The sequence below is a fragment of the Alosa alosa genome, unplaced genomic scaffold, assembly GCF_017589495.1.
Source record: "Alosa alosa isolate M-15738 ecotype Scorff River unplaced genomic scaffold, AALO_Geno_1.1 AALO_1.0_unplaced_4, whole genome shotgun sequence".
NCBI lineage: Eukaryota > Metazoa > Chordata > Actinopteri > Clupeiformes > Clupeidae > Alosa > Alosa alosa.
Window position 1 is genome coordinate 246,304 of NW_025962543.1, and position 19,841 is coordinate 266,144.

General features: G+C 14.3%; 1 protein-coding gene across 1 annotated transcript in view; it reads right to left on the bottom strand.

Moving 5' to 3' along the window:
- Positions 1 to 11,809, bottom strand: part of rps4x (ribosomal protein S4 X-linked) — a 37,621-nt gene extending 25,812 nt beyond the window's left edge. The window contains 1 exon segment of the mRNA XM_048237161.1: positions 11,691 to 11,809. Within this exon segment, the coding sequence (XP_048093118.1) occupies positions 11,691 to 11,809 (119 nt within the window).
- Between the last annotated feature and the right edge of the window lie 8,032 nt (positions 11,810 to 19,841).

Sequence of the window (19,841 nt, forward strand, 5' to 3'; positions counted from 1 at the left end):
ATAGATTATAATTTTTATTAATAAAAATATTTAAAATAAACTTATAATCTATTTTATTAATATAAATAACTAAAATAAATTTTAAATAATTATTTTATAATTTTTTATTAAACATAATCAATTCTCTATGTTGTTATATTTTTCTATTCATTTGTATCAATCGCTATCTCTTCTTCTATTATTTCTCTCTAATTATCATATTTATCTTTATGAACATCTACATTCACTATTATTATTTCTCTCTAATTATCATATCTATTTAATAGTATATTTTCCTATTCATTTGTATTAACTACTATCGTTTCCTCTATTATTTCTCTCTAATCTGCCGATTCATAACTTTTATTATCATTAGATACACAACAACAAATGATACATTTTAAAATTGAATTAAATAATATTATTATTAATATAATTATTATTAATCCCATAAAAAATAAAATAAAAATACTATCAATACTTTTTAAATCCATATTATTTTTTTATAATTTTAAAAATTTATTATTTATAATAACTAAATTTATTAATCTTATATAATCTTTTAATAAAATTATTTTTTAAAATTCTAATATTTTATATTTTAATATATATATACTATACTATTAATTATTATAATTATGAATTATATTATTTCAATTTATATTATATTTTTACACATATATTTATAATAAAAAATTATATATATATATATATATAAAATAATAAAAAGTTAATTAAAAATTAAATCATAATCATTTCATAAATATATATTCTATTTATTTCTATTAATTCAATTATTTTTCTATTATTCTACATATTATCTATTATCTCTTCATTTTCTATTATATTTTTAAAAACTTCATATTCTTTTTGAATATTTATAATATAATTAAAAAATATATATAAACATAATGCTACTACTATTAATAAAACTATATAATTCATAATATATTTTAATTCTAAAAAATTAAATTTTATTATTTTTTCTTAAATTTAATTTTAAGAATTGAATTAAATAAATTATTTTTTTTAAATATTACATTAAATATTATTATCTATTTAGTTTATAAAATTTTATTAATACATAATATTTATGATATTTTATTATCTTTATATACTTATTTTATTTAATCTTATAAAATAAAAATTAATTTTTCTTAAATTTAAATTATATAAATATTTTTAAAATTTATATATTTAATAATCTTTTATTATTAAAATATAGTAAAAAAATGATTATTTTAAAGAGAAAAATAAGTTATTAAAGACGAAATTGGTTTTTATATAAATAAAAAGATTAATTTATATTATAATTATTTATTTTTATTAAAGAAACTTTTTAATTTAGTATTTCTAATTATATAATACTTCATTTAATAAAAGAAATTAATTAAAATCTAAAAAATTAATATAAAAATTCATTATTTAATTTGAAATAAAATATCATTAATATTAGTTTTAATATTAATTAAAACTATTGTTATAAAATAATAGAATTTTATAAACTTAATTTATTTAGATGATTTTTAAAAATAATAATAAATATTTCGTTTTTATTTTTTCTTTGTTTTTTTATATATAATAAATAACAATATTCTATTATTTTGATTTTTTATTATACAATAATAATTTTTTAATAATAATATTCTATTATTATTTTTGATAAATTAATAATTAAATTTATTTAATTATATTATTATTCTCTTATTTCATTAAATAATATCTAATAATTTATTGATTGGTTTGTAAATCACTTATATATCAATATTAGAAGGTATTATCTCTGAAATCAGAAGATTAAAATTTTTTATAATAATACCAAAGGTATAATTTACTATAGTAATAATAATCACCTCAACCTTTCAGAATAGATTTTTTCTCAGTAACTAATAAAAAATATATTTCTTTTTTTAATTATTTCCTTTAATATAATAATACATATATTACTATAGATCGTAATTTAAATAATTTAGCACATTTTTTTACAGTTGTTTAAAACTATATAATGTCAGAAATATTATGTTATAAAAGCCTATTATCTAATAATCTTTTATTAATCTTAATAATATATCTCATATTATTTTCATATTAATATTGATTTAATGATTCTAAGATAGATTCTATATAATGATCAAATTCAGTATAAGCAGTTGTAAGATGATATTTTTTGTTAGATTAAAATGAATTAATCTATTAACATTATTATTCATTTTTTTATATTGATTTTCTATATAAACAGTAGTATTTAAAAAGTAATCTCTTTTATTTTTTAAAATTATTACTATAATCACATATTTTCTGATAAAATTATTTTTCTAATGTATTATATATCTTAAGTAAAGATTATTAAAACTTCTTTTTTCTATAATTATTTTTAATTATAAATTATCTAATTTATAAAAGGTCTTAAAATTATTAGAAGTTGATAAGGAAGTCTTTGTTAATAACATATTTTTATAAAATAAAAAAATTAAATTATTTTTATTTAAATTTATGTTTTTTAACACTTATATTATCTTTATTTCATTAAATAATATCTAATAATTTATTGATTGGTTTTGTAAATCACTTATATATCAATATTAGAAGGTATTATCTCTGAAATCAGAAGATTAAAATTTTTTATAATAATACCAAAGGTATAATTTACTATAGTAATAATAATCACCTCAACCTTTCAGAATAGATTTTTTCTCAGTAACTAATAAAAAATATATTTCTTTTTAATTATTTCCTTTAATATAATAATACATATATTACTATAGATCGTAATTTAAATAATTTAGCACATTTTTTTTACAGTTGTTTAAAACTATATAATGTCAGAAATATTATGTTATAAAAGCCTATTATCTAATAATCTTTTATTAATCTTAATAATATATCTCATATTATTTTCATATTAATATTGATTTAATGATTCTAAGATAGATTCTATATAATGATCAAATTCAGTATAAGCAGTTGTAAGATGATATTTTTTGTTAGATTAAAATGAATTAATCTATTAACATTATTATTCATTTTTTTATATTGATTTTCTATATAAACAGTAGTATTTAAAAAGTAATCTCTTTTATTTTTTAAAATTATTACTATAATCACATATTTTCTGATAAAATTATTTTTCTAATGTATTATATATCTTAAGTAAAGATTATTAAAACTTCTTTCTATAATTATTTTTTAATTATAAATTATCTAATTTATAAAGGTCTTAAAATTATTAGAAGTTGATAAGGAAGTCTTTGTTAATAACATATTTTTATAAAATAAAAAAATTAAATTATTTTTATTTAAATTTATGTTTTTTTAACACTTATATAAATCGATGTTATATAAGTATTATCTATGTAGAGCTTGTTACTTCTTATATATAGAAATATATTTATTATCTTATTGAACTAATGTATATTATTAATATACTCATCTATATTGGCTTGATTTAAAGTATAATATTTATTATGAAAAATTATATAGTAAATATATATTCTTACTAATAAAATTATAATAATAAATATAAAAATATTATAAACTATAATATTAATATCTATTTCTTCTTTATATATTTTATAATCTTTTATTTTATAATATTTAATATATATATATATTCTAATATCTTATCTTATTTATTATATTATTCATATTTACTATAATTTAATTTAAAAAAAAGAATATATTATATTAATTTATTTAAAAAAACTAATATATATTTAATAATTAATTATTTTTCTTAATATAAATATTATTTATATAAAAAGAAATAATATTATATACTACTAATCATATTAAAATAATTTAATTATAAAAATCTTTATTTTAATATATATACTTAAAAAATATTTAAAAATTAACTATATTTATTTACATTTATTATAATGGGGTATTTTTAGATTTTTTAGATTTATATATAATTATTATAACTATAATCAAAATAATAACAACAGCAACAAAGATAATAATAATAATATTTCTAAATTTATTATTTTTTCTTTACTCTATAATAATAATAATGATTCTTTTCTTTCTTCTTCTTCTTTTATTTTTTTTAAAAAATCATCTAATAATAATATTTTATTATAATAATATAATCAAACGATATCATATTCTTCTTCAGATAATGTACGATTATATTTCTCTTTATTAGATAATATATAATCTATCATATATATGATTTTTTTAATATATTTATTATTCAGATCCTTAAATTTTAAAAGTATTTTTTTTAAAATCCTCTAAATTGAACATTAATCTAATTTAAATTATTCTCTAAAAATAACTATTATTTATTATATAACTTTTTTAGTGGCATATATAATCATTCAGGCTAGTAATATGATTTTTCTTTGTATAAGACATTATCAAAATATCTTTTATTTCTGATAAGAAATTTCTTAATTTAAATAAAGTATTTTTATAGTTTAAATTATTTATTCTAATATGAATATCTATTTTTAATAATTCATATTCTTCTTTACATATTTCTTCTAAATATTTAAAAAAAGACATATATTTTTCAGATTATTTTATATAATAAGTTGATTTTTCATTCATAATTTCTTTTATAGAATTAACTGTAATATCAATATCAAATTTTCAACTATCCATATGATTATGAGTATTATCAATAAATTTCATAAGGATACTTATTTTATTTTTTATTATAATATCTTTATTCTTTGTTATTTCTATATTTTTCATAAATTTATTAATATGTAAATTTCATCTTTTTATTTTTTTAAATTTTCTTCAGTTTCATATCCAATTCTTTCTTCTAATTTTTTGGGGCTTCTTCTAATACTTTTATTTGATTATTAATATCTGTATCTTCTCTTTTTAATATAATATTATTTTTTTCATAAAATATAATATTTTTAAATTTATATGTCCAGTAGTAGTCATATATTATATCATATTCTATAATATTATATTGTCAATCTTTTTTATATTTTTATTTTTCTCACGCATATAAAAAATCTATATTATAGTCAAAAGAACTTAAAAGAAACGGAATATCTTTCTTAAAATAAGTATAATAGTTAAAATCCGTATATTATCATATCTTTCATTTTTTCAGAATAATTTATTAATTTTTCATAAATATATTTTATACTTTTATTTATTATTTCCATATTATTTCTATATGTTTTATACATATTATATTCTTTATTTACTTCATAAAACTTCTTCTATCTACTCTATATTATATTTAACCTCGTCTTGTTCATATTCTTAAATGTTTGTGTTATTTCTTCATTCATTTTATTCAAAGAACTAATAACAGTATCAATATCACTACTATGAACATCATATCAAGATTTTATCTCTTTTTCCTATTCATTTAAGTGATCATTATTGTTGTCTATTGAATAAATATAGTATATAAATTGATAGTGTATAATAAAAAAGATTATTCTTAACATTTGACTTATATAATTAATGATATTTATATAAAAATTCATATTATATATATTTTTTGAAATTATATTCCTGAATATATATAATTATAAAATACAAAAATATTTATATATTAAGAAATATAAATAATATTTTTTAATATTTGAAATAATATAAATCTATATTTTTAGAATAATATTTTAAAAATAAAAAAGAATTATTATTTCTAATATATATTATAATAAAAGAATATTCCGAATTTTTAATAATTAAAATTTTAGAAATAAATATTACTCTATAATTTTAACTTATATATAGATCTTATTTATACTATATATTAAAAAATATAATTAATACTAATTATCTATTTTTATATCATTATTTACTATATAATTTTTCATAATAAAAATTATACTTTAAATCAAGCCAATATAGATGAGTATATTAATAATATACATTAGTTCAATAAGATAATAAATATATTTCTATATATAAGAAGTAACAAGCTCTACATAGATAATACTTATATAACATCGATTTATATAAGTGTCAAAAAACATAAATTTAAATAAAAATAATTTAATTTTACTTATGTATTCTAAATTTAATATATATAGATGATTTTATAATATATATTAATAAAATAATAATAAAATATTTTTATATGTTTTTTTATTTATATATAATATGAAAAAAAGAAAAGAAAATTAAAATTTAGTATATAAAATTTGATTAAACTATAAAATGACTTTTATTAAAAATGAATAATTAATAGATAAAAAAAAAAAAAAATAATGAATTATATTATTAAAATTAATCTTTTTATTTTAAGATAAATATCTATATAAAATAAAAAATATATTTTAATAATAAATTAGATAAAATAACTTTATAAATTTTAAAATTTTTCTTCTATTTAAATTTTTTAAAAACATAAATAAATTAAAATATTATAAAAATAAAAAGAGATAAATTTAACTTAATAAAATAAAATAAAAATTTATTTATTTATAAAAACTCTAAATAGCTTCTATATCTCCAAATTGATAATTAATATCATTATTTTGTATATTTTTTATTACATAAATAAATACTAGATAATCAACTACGTGTGTTTTCATTATTCTCTAATATTTTAATAAGTATTTCGTAATAATAACAAATCTATATTTTCATATTTATACCAAATATAATAATATTTGTACATTTTTCAATTATTATATTAAATTTATCTTTTGGAATATCATTTATTTTTTCATTATTTATTTTTAATATTGGAATCAATGTTTTACATTCCTATGAATAATACTCAATTATTATTAAATATTTATATAATCTACCTTCTTCAAAACTTCCATTAACTTCTGTTATATAAATATTTTTTTATAAAAATACTATTACTATAAGGACTATTTCAATAATTAGCTATAAAAATCCTGTATAATTAAAACATAATTTATATAAAAATAAATCATTTATATTAGCATTTTTTGCATTATTATGAACAATAAAAAAATGATGTGTATATTTACTAATTTTTTTAATATATTTCTAATTTTTATTATGCTTATTGAATATTGTTAATTTATAAATATTACCAAGTCTATTATTATAAATAGTATCAAAATCATTAATTTTTTTATAATTTATTTTTAATTCATTTCCAATATTTTCATATAAAGAAGCAGATCCAGTACCTTTATTGAAAAAAAGACATATTATATATTCATTTCTTTCTCCTTTATGATAAAATACAACTATATATGCACCATTAATATGCTAAAATATAGGAATATTATTTAGATAAGTTCTATTTAAACTTATTAATTTTTTTTCAGATGGATCAGTAAATGTAATAGGATTATTTATTTCATGAAAATAATTTTTATATATTCCTAAAATACTAGATATGTCTATAATATTAGTTTTATAAAAAGAACGACTCTACAATCTTTCATCGTTTAATATAATTTGAAGTCTTATTCTAAATATTTCTATTTTTTATAATTTTCTTTTAATATTATTTTAAATATTATTAAAATCTTTTTTTTACTTTTTTTTTTTATATAAGTATGATAATTAAATATTTCTACAATATTTTCATCAACAACTATTATTATATTATTATAGGATTTCTATAAATTATTTAAATTATTAAATATAGGATTATACTATACTACTAATAATTCACCTAAATAATTAGACCAATTAATTTTAAAAAATTAATATATAACTATTCAAATAGTCTAAAAATAAAAAATACATTATTATTTTTATCTTTTAGATTTTTTAATATTATAAATAAATATTTTATACTATATTTTTTATCAATTCCTGTTTCTATCGATTCTTCTTTATTTTTAATAACTCATATATTCTATGATATAATTGGATATGTACATTCTTCTTTTCTTTTTGATTCTTCTTTTTTTCTTTATATAATTCTGTATCAAACACTATGTGTAATAATTCTATTGTATTTTTATTCTAAATAAAATATTTTACTAATAAATAATTAATTTCTTTAAAATTTAACATAAAAAATCCCATTCTAATCCTTAAAATAATTATTATCAGATACGGATGTAAGAATTTTTATTTTAGATTCATAATTTTTAATTATACATTTAATTTTATATTTTTCATTATCATTATTTCTATTAGTAAATACTATATATTTTTCACTATTTATAATTTCAGTAGTGCATATAAATTTTAAATAATTTATAGTAATTTTCATAATACTGTTTTTTTTTAGATTCTCAATAATATCATATTATTATTTTATTTTTTTTTTTGTTTTTGAATTATTATTAAATAATGCACATATTCTTTCTAACTCAAGATCTTTTCTAATATGCTAATTGATTTCTTCATCATAATGTTGAATATTACATACTTCATTATATATATAATAAAATATAATAAATATAAATATAAATTTCATATGTTAAAATTATAATTTTAATTAAATTTAATATCAAATTACTAATAATAGAAATAACACAAAATTAGCAAATTATCAATTCTAAAATTTTTATTTTATTAATTTTATATATTTATATTTAAAGTTTATATATAAAATATAGAAAATCTTCTGTAATAATAAAAATAATTAATTCTAGTTTTTATGATATAACGCAAAAATAATTTTTTAATATTGTTTTTTCATTATCTTCATACTATAATAATAATATTTTTACTAATAATAATATTTTATTATAATAATGTAATATAATTATATCAGTTTTATTTGTGCCATCTGAAAGATATTCAATCATATAATTAATTTGTTTAATATTATCGTTCTTAATATGTTTTAAATTTAAAAATATATTTTGTAAATTTTTCATATTTTTTTTAATCTAGTTTCTTAAAAAAAATAAAAAATTAATCGTTTCTCAACCTAAAGAGACATTATATATTTTATTGATGGCAGACATTGTATTAACAAAATTTACTCTAGCAAAATTGAATTTATTTAAAAAATTATTTATAATATGATCTTTTTATTTCTGAAAACTAATTTTTTAGTTCTTTAAAATTATTATTTTTTAAATTTTGCATTATATCACTAAAATTTGTATTTAATTTGTATTCTTTTATACATATTTCTTCCAAATATTCTAAAAAAGTTATATTATTATTTAATTCATCTAAAGTAGAATATATATTTTCATGTAAAATTTTATTTATAATATCGTTTTTTTTTTTTTTATTTTATTATTATATTTTGATATTTTATTCTATTCTTTTATTATATTATTATTTATTTCATTTTCTAAGTACAAAATTCTATTAATATAGAATGATATAATATTTATATTTTGATATATTTTCATGTCTTTATTTTCTACTATATCTAAAAAATTTTCATTAAAAATTTTCATAACATCATAAATTTTTTCATTTTGTTTATTTATCTATTCTAAATTATTATCTTTATAATTTTCATTTAATTTTTTATATTCTTCATTTATTTGATCTAAAATATTATCATTGTCATTATTATCACTCCATAATAATATATCATTTTCTTCATATAATAAAAAATCTTCAAAATTACTTCTTAAATCCGAATAAACCATTTTATTATATTTTAGAATATTATTTCATCAATGATTTTTAGTTTCTCAATTTTTTAATACTCCAGAATAATATATAAACTATTCATAAAATTCGCTTGGAATCTTTCCTATAGTAATAAAAATAAGTATCATTTTTATATTATCATATCTATCATCAAAAGAACTATTTTGATTTTTTAAGATAATTTTTATATATTTATTAACTAACTCTATATTTTTTCTATATAATTTATATGTTGTAAACTTTTTTGATTCTTCATAAAATATATTTCACTACTCATTTAATTTATTTAAATTTTCACTTCATAATTTTTTTAATTCTTCATGTATGTTTTTATTAAATAATTTTAAAAATTTAACAATAGAATCATCTTCTTTATTATAAGTGTCATATCAAGATTCTAATTCTTTTTTAAAATTAATTATCTAATTAATGTCTTTATCTGCTGTATAAATATAATTGATTATTGTATAATAAATGATAATAAATATTATTCTTAACATTTTAATAATTTTTTAGGATATTTTTTTATAAATTTTAAACGTTTATTTTAAAATAAATAACTGATTTTTAATATTAATATTAAATATTTATATAAAAAAAATAATTTTTAAGAATTTTATTTATTTATTTTTAAGCTTTATTTTGAAAATTATATTATATTTTTAATTTTTTATAGTATTTACTTTATTTTTTAAATTATGAGAAGAAAAATTGGTCTTAAATAAAATATCTGAACCTTTTGAAAAAATTTATACAGAATAATTTAATAAAAACTAGAATAATTTAAAACAATAAAAACAATATAATAAATTCTAGTGAAATAGAATAGAATATATATCTAAATAAATAACCAAAATATTAATAAAAAATATGAAATGAAACTAGATATATGAGGATGATTATATAAAAAAATATTATATGAAAAATAGAATAAAAGAAAAATATAATAGAAGATGGAGTTAAAAAAAGAATTAATAAATTTTTTAAAATTATGTATCATGAATTAAAAGAAGTATTTATAGTCCATAAACCAAAATATAATTTTTAATATGTAGAATATAAATATTTTTACAATAAATAGAATAAAATATAAGAAGTGTAGAAAAGGGATTTAAAAACAGTTGATTATATAGCTATAAGATATTATATAATCCTTAATTATATTTATAAAACAATACATGAAGCATTACTCAAAGCTATATGATTAAAATACAACATTACTAAATATGAATAAATTACCTTAAAAGAAAAAAAGATTTGCTAAAATTATTATAAATTAAAGTTATCCTATTGTTGAAAATAATATTCTATATAAATAGATTAGATATTTTTCTTTTTGACAAATTTAAAAAAGAAATTAAAATAATAGAAGTAGAAATTAAAAGTTTATCCAATCTAATTTTTGGGAAAAAGAAAAAAAATGAAATATAAACTTTTAGTAAATGAAATTAGAGTTTAATATAAATAAAAGATCACTATAATTCTCATACAAGAAGGTATAATAAAATATTTTAATAAAAGGTATAAAGATATGATTGAAATAAATAATATTATTTGAACCTATATTAAATGTAAACCCCTCTATCTTGAGTATGTTATAGGCTATCCCTAAGAAAACTTATGAAATATCTCAATGGTATCAACCTCGACCTTTATAGTAGTATAGTCAAGGTGTAATGTAGAAAATAGAGTACTTAAGGGAGGTAGCCTTATCGGCTGCTAATGATTTTAAGACGTCTATAGGATACTTACATCAACCGAAAAATGGTCCTAGGGAAGAGGCTTTAATAACCCTTGCTTAGGATACATTAGGTAGACGACTATACTAGAAAAGGTGTAATTGTAGTAATCATCCTCAAACCATAGAGGCGATTGCTGTCAGATGCACCGCTCGTACAGGAAATCAGTATAAGAAGAGGCATAATGATGTTGCTAGATTAATTCATTTTAATCTAGCAAAGAAATATCATCTTGCAACTGCTCGTACTGAATTTGATCATTATCCGGAATCTGTCCTAGAGTCAGTGAATGGTAATGTGAAAATATTATGAGATACACCTATTTAGACTGATAAGAGATTATTAGATGAATAGTTTATATCACATAATGTTCCTGATATTGTAGTCCTGGATAAGAGTAAGAAAACATGCTAAATCATTGAGATTACGGTCTGTAGTGATAGGTATGTTGCCTTAAAGGAAAGAGCTAAAAAAGAGAGATACCTTCCATTGGCAACTGAGCTGGGTCTACTCTGAGACGTGAAGACTATTGTTGTTCCAGTAGCTATAGGTGTCTTTGGTGCTGTTACAAAGAACTTCAATCGTCTGATCTCAAAGGTCATACCTGCCAACATAGGAAAGTAGGTGGTCCACAGAGCAATCCGTGGAACATTAGATATCGTCTGGCGGAGTAAAGGTGCATAAGGCGGCCATTAGAAACATTAAATAAATAATTTTTAAAAATTAAAATTTAAAAAAAATAAAAATAAACCCCTCTATAGCTAACAATAAATGATATAATGAAAGGTATATATATAATTAGATGGTTAGAACTATTCACTCATATCAAATCACAATAATATAGTTTCACTATATATTATATAAAATTAATATAAATATTGCTATAGATTATATTAAATACAAAAAATTATGAAATATAAAATTTTTATATTGTATATTTAAATAATTAATTTATTTAATAAAAAAAATATCTAAAAATTATATAACTTAAATTGTATATTTCTTTTCTAAACTTATTTTTTTTGATTTTTTGTATAAAAATATAATTATAATGATTAATACTATTGAGATTAATATTATACATATAATTATAAGAATATTTCTAAAGTTATTATTATTTTCTTTTATCTACTACTATAATAGTTCTTCTATTAATAACAATATTTTATTATAATAAGATGCCTTAATAACATCACAATCATTTTTCTTTCATAATATACCATCTATTAATAAATTAATTTCTTCTATCTAAATTCTTTTAATATTTTTAAATTTTGAAAATATTTTTTTTAAACTAATTATATTATTTTCTATCTAATTTATAATTTTTTTATTTTTTAAAATCTATTCTATATCTTTATATATACTATCTTGATATATTTTACTAAATAAATTATTTAAAATATATAAATTATTAATTTTAGAAAAAATTTTATCCTAAATATAAATTTTTATTTTTTTAAGCTACTCGTTTATTTTATTAATATTATTATTAATATCATTATTATTTATACTATTAAAATCTATAGTTAATCCATATTCTTTTGTACAGACTTCTTCTAAATATTTTAAAAAAGTTATATTATTTTTTGTTTTATCTATATAATCACACATTTCTTCATATAAAATTTTCTTTATAATATTAATTTTATGATCTAATAAATATTTTCCATTTTTAATATGATAATTTATTATATCTAATTTTTGATATATTATCATATCTTTATTATAAACTATATCTAAATTCTTTTGAAATTTTTTTATTATACTATTAATTTCATCTTTTTTATTATTTATCTATTCTAGATTATTAATATTAATATTTTTTCTAAAACTCCTAAAATCTATATTAATATTTTTTAATTGATCTAAAATATTATTATTTATTTTTATTGATAATATATCATTTTCTTCATAAAATATAATATTTACAAATTTAAAATGTAAATCATAATATGATAAAATATTATATACTAAAATATTATTTCACCAATGATCTTTATTCTTTCAATTCTCAGATACACCAAAATAAAATAAAATATTAATATTTCATAAAAAATGAGGATTTTTTAAAATATATATAGTAATTAATGTTTTTATATTATCATATCTATTATTATTGGAATAATTATTTAAATTTTTTAAAATAATATTTATATGTTTATTTATTATTTCTATATTATTTCTGTATGTTTTATATGTAGTATATTTTTTAGATTCTTCATAAAAAAAATTTCAATTATTCTCTATTTTATCTAGATCATTCTTTTCTATATTTTTAAACATTTCTATTATTTTTTTATTTATTTTATTTAAAGAAATAATAATAATACCATCTTCATTATTATATGTTTCATTTCATGATTTTAATTCTTTTTTAAAATTAATTATATAACTATTATCATTGTTTATTGTATAGATCTCATATATAACTTTATATAATATAATAAAAAATATTAATTTTAACATTGAACTGATATTTTAACGATATTTTTATAATTTTTTTTGAAAATATTAAATATTAACTATTATTATTATTTTATATTTTTAAGTAATAAAATTCTATTATTTATAATAAAATATTAAAGAAATAATTATAATATATATTTATAATATAAATTATATTATTTTTATATTATAAAAATTTTAGCTACTAGACTACTCTTAAAGAAAATCCATCTTTAAATACACGGTGGTAGGCCCTAAAGGATCTACCAATATCCTCCTAGTATAAATATCTAGGCATGTAGGAAAGCCCTACTATATAGGATAAGGCCATTAAAATTCAACTAACCGATGAATATTTTAAAAGAGTGAGGAAGCTTACATTAACTAAACTTAATGGTAGGAATATGGTTAAAGCCATAAATACCTTAGCTGGAAGCCTTTTCTAGTATTCATTCGGTATAGTTAATTGGAATGAGTCGGATCTTAAGAAGATAGATGTTTAGACTAGGAAGATATTAATTTAAGACATCTATAAACTACTTATGTTAAAAAAAAGAAATATCTTTCATTAACAACTAAGATGAGTCTACATTAAAAAATGTTAAAACTAATGTTATTCATGTAGATATATGGTGTTTTTATTTCTATTATAAAGAACTTTAATCATCTGATTTCAGAACTAATACTTACTCAAAATAAACAAGTAGACGATCCATAAAATAATTTATAGATTATTAGATATTGTTTAGTGGAGTAAATATACATAAGTATAAGATAATAAATAATTAAATAATTTTAAGTATTATATTTAATTAAATAAAAAAAGTTTTTTATTATTAATATATATAAATTTAATTCTAATTCTAAAAATATATATTTATATTATTTTCAAAATATTAAAAAATATGGTTGTATTTTATAATTATAAATATATTCAATATGAATTTTTATATAAATATCATTAATCATATAAATCAAATATTAAGAGTAATCTTTTTTATTATATACTATCAAGTTATATACTAGATTTATTCAATAGACAAAGACAATGATTACTTAAATAAATAAGAAAAAGAGATAAAATCTTGATATAATATCTATAATAATGATATTGATACTGTTATTAGTTCTTTGAATAAAATGAATAAAGAATTAATACAAGCATTTAAGAATATAGACCCAAAGGAGTTAAATGAAATGTATATTGTGTAGAAAAAGTTTTATGAAACAAGTAAAAAATATATTATATATAAAGTACATATAGAAATAATACAGAAATAACAAATAAAAATATAAATTATATTTATGAAAAATTAACAAATTATTCTGAGAATGATAATATACATGATAATATACGAATTTTAACTATTATAGATGTTTTAAAAAATTATTAGGAATTTTTATAACATCCTTATAGTTATCATTTACTATTTTTTCACATATGAAAAAAATGACAAAATAAAAAATTAGCAAGATAGTATTTTAGAATATAATATGATCAATTGGAACTAAATTAAAATAAATTTTTCATAGATTATATTATATAAAGAAAATCATATAATAAGGATATTTTAAATCAACTAGTTGTAATAAAAGAAAAAATACGATATATTTAAAATAGAAAATAAGATGAAACAAAAAAAAAAAAATGAAATTTCTAAATTAATTAATAAATTTTATATAAAATATGGATATACTAGATGATAAAGAGACGATATTATATGATAAATTAAATATATTTAACTGATATATTATTATAAACAATCTTACAACACCTTCAAATTCTAATATTGATAGTATAGTTAATCTTATAGAAGAAATTATTAATGAAAAATCAACTTATTATATAAAAGAATCAAAAAAATATATAACTTTTTTTCAATATCTAAATGAAATATCTAAAAAGAAGAATATAAATTATCAAATATAAATTTTAGTGATGAAATGAAGGATTTAAGTAAAAAGAGAATCTTGATGAAATAAATTAGAATTTTTATAAAATAACAAATTTTATATATGATAAAGTTTTTACTAATATTATAACAGAACACACATCTTGGTTAGATAATCCATATAAATATTAGAGAGAAATTTTATTTATAAAACAAATATATTTTAAAAGATAATTAGAATTAGATAAAACTCAATTTAAAGGATTTAAAAATATACTTTCAACATTTAAAGAATATAAAGAAATTAATTCTATAATAAATCATATATTACATGATAAAAGAGAATATAACATCGTTTGAATATATTATTATTATAATAAAACATTGTTATTATTAGAAGAATTTTAAAAAAAAATTAAAAGAAAAATAAAAAATAATAAAAAAAATAATAAAAAATTAGGAATATTTTTTTTATTTTTTTTTTAATTATAATTATAATAATTATATATATAAAAATAAAAATAATGAAAAATCTAAAAATAAATTAATGTAAATAAATATAGAGTATTTTTAAATATTATTATTAATATAATTTAATTTAAATTATAAGAAATATTAAAGAACAAATACAATAATATATTAATTATAGTATTTTCATAGAAATTATAATTTATAATTTGAATAAAATAATTTTAAATAAATAAATAATATTTATAAATTACTTCTATATATTTTTATACGTTGTATATTTTTTAGTTTCTTTATAAAAATATTTTTAATTATTATACATTTTATCTATTTTTATTCTTTTTAGATTCTTATATACATCTATTATTTTTTCATTTATTTTATTTATAAAACTAATAATTGTATCAAGATTTCATTTCTTCTTTAAAATTAACTAACTAATCAGTATATTTATTTATTGTATAAATCTAATATATAACTTTATAACATGTTATAAAAATATTAATTCCAACATTTAACTGATATTTTAACGATATTTTTAAATTATAAATTTATTTATTATATTATTAAAATAAAAATCAATTAATATTTAGAAAAAAAATCAATTAAATATATAAAAAAATTCTATGCATTATCTATAAAAATATAAAAGAATTCAATAATAAGTTTTTTATTAAAAAAATATATTTTAAATAAATTATAAAATTTTTAATAAATAAAGATTACATATCAAAAGATTAAAACTAGGAAAAAACTTTTTTAGAATATAGTAAAAAAGATAAAAAATAAATAAATATAATGATTGAAATGGAATTAAAATAATACTCTATGTAAAAATGATTTATTCAATTTATTTAATAAATTTAAATATCAAAATATTATAAAATAATAAATTTTTATATTAACTTAGATTAAATATAATAATAGATTTATCTTAAAATTTTATTTTAGTAATTATTAAGTATGTTTATAATATAAGAAAATCTTGTATAAAAAATATTTTATTATATATAGATTATCAATATTTAAATAATGGTTATATTATATATTTCAATTATTTATTCATATAATATATTAAGTAAATCAATATTTTATTATACTTTCTATAATTTATAAAAAAAAATTTATATATTTATAGATTATTTATTTTCTAATAAATTATTTGTGAAAAGATAATCTAATTATAAAAATAAATGTTAAAAGCAGCTATAATAAGTTTTTATTATAGATTATTAATCTATATACTTCTTTTTATTTAATAAAAATATTTTTTAAATATAAAATTATAAGTTATATTTCTTTTCTATTTTTTTCATTTTTTCATTTTTTATATATACCAAATAAGATTATGATTATTACTGCTAATATTATAATTATAATAATTATAAGAATATTTCTAAAGTTATTATTATTTTCTTTTATCTACTACTATACTAGTTCCTCTATTAATAATAATATTCTACTATACTAATGTACAATAATATGAAAATTTTGTTCATTAAATAATATATAATTTGTTATAAAATTAATTTCATTCATACATTTGTTATTAATTTTATCAAACTTCAAAAGTATATTTTTTAAATTATATAAACTTTCTTTAACCTAAGCTATATTATTTTTTAAAAATAATTCTATTTCTTCATACATAATATATTGACATAATTTATATAATAATTTACCAAACCCAATTCAAGAAATATTCATCTTAGAAAAAAAATTATCATTAATATGGATTTTTATTTTTGAAAACTATTCTTCTATATTATTAAAATTATTATTTTCTAAATTTTCTATTATATTATTAAAATCTATAGATAATTTATATTTTTTCTATACATATTTCTTTTAAATAATCTAAAAAAGTTATATTATTATTTTTTGATTTAGTTATGGAAGAAAATGAATCTTCATATAGAATTTTTTTTATAATCTTGATTTTTTGATCTAACTAATATTCTTTATCTTTAATATACTATATTATTATATTTAATCGTTGATATATTACCATATCTTTATTATAAACTATATCTAAATTCTTATTAAATTTTTCTATTATATTATAAATTTTTTTATTTTTTTGATTATTTATCTATTCTAATTCTTTATTCTAAATAAATTGATTTAATAAATTAAGTTCTTGAAATATATTTTTTCTTTCATTTTCTATATTATTATTATTTTTTTTACTAAATATCATATCATTTTCTTCATAAAATATCACAGTTGAAAAGCTCTATCCTAAATTAGCACGATCTAAAATTCTATATTCTAAAATATCATTTCATCAATGATTTTTAATTTTTCAATTTTTACATATTTCAATCCAATATGAAAAATAATTAACTTCACCATAATAAGGCCTATTACGTTTTAAATTATCTATAATAAAAAAGATTTTTATATTTTTATATCTATTATTAGACTAATTATTTAAATTTTCAAAAATATATTTTATATATATATTTATTATTTCTACATTATTTCTATATGTTTTATATATACTGTATTTTTTAAATTCTTTATAAAAAATACTCCAATTATTCCATATTTCATCTAAATCATTCTTTTCTATATTTTTAAACATTTCTACTATTTTTTCATTTATTTTATCTAAAGAAATAATAATACTATCATTTTCATTATTATAAATCTCATATCAAGATTTTAATTTTTCTTTTAAGTTTATTAAATAATTAACGTCGTTATTTATTGTATAAATCTAATATATAATTATATAGTATGTAATAAAAAATATTAATTTTAACATTTAACTGATATTTTAATGATATTTTTATAGATTTTATATATACGTTTTTAATTATAAATCAAATGATTATTTTTAAAAATAATATTTAAAGTGAATATTAAACATTAGAAAATAAAGAAGAAAAAAGAGATGATAATATAAATTAAAAAACTATTATTAATATATAGAGATAAATAAATAATTAAAAATAATGATAAAATAGAAAAGAAAATTTAAAAAATTCAATAAAAATAGTTAACTCATTTACTTTACCATTTTTAATATATATTATCATAGTATTAAATTAAAAATTATAGAAAAAAGTATATTTATAAATTTTATATATATTAAACTATTAAAAATTAACATTCTTAAAGATAAAAAAATAATTATATTCATTTAAATAAATTTTTTGAATAATTTGATTTAATAATTAAAAAATATAATGTATGTAAAATTATATATATATATATATATATATCTATTCATATAACTACTTAAGTATACTAAAATAGTAGACTTTAAGTATAAATATAAAAACATAATCTAATATTAAATATAGTTTAAGAACATATAATAGAAATTAAAATATAATTAATAAAATAAAAAAGATTTTGAAAATAAAATAAAGTAAAATTATAGAAAATAATTATTTTAAACTAATTAAAAAATTAAAAATAAAATATTTTAAAAATAGAAAACAAAAATATAAATATTTAGATATTTATCTAGGTATTTAAAATAAAGAGTATAAAATTATAATAATAGGATTATTTAAAATAATAATTATATTTTTTAAAAATTATAACAATAAATTTAATTTTACTTTACTCAGAGGATTGTAAATATTATTAAAATATAATTAATATATGTAGAAAAAATTATATTTCATAAAAATTAATACTAATTATCTATTTCTATTAAAATAAATATTTTTATATCATTATTTACTATATAATTTTTCATAATAAAAATTATACTTTAAATCAAGCCAATATAGACGAGTATATTAATAATATACATTAGTTCAATAAGATAATAAATATATTTCTATATATAAGAAGTAACAAGCTCTAC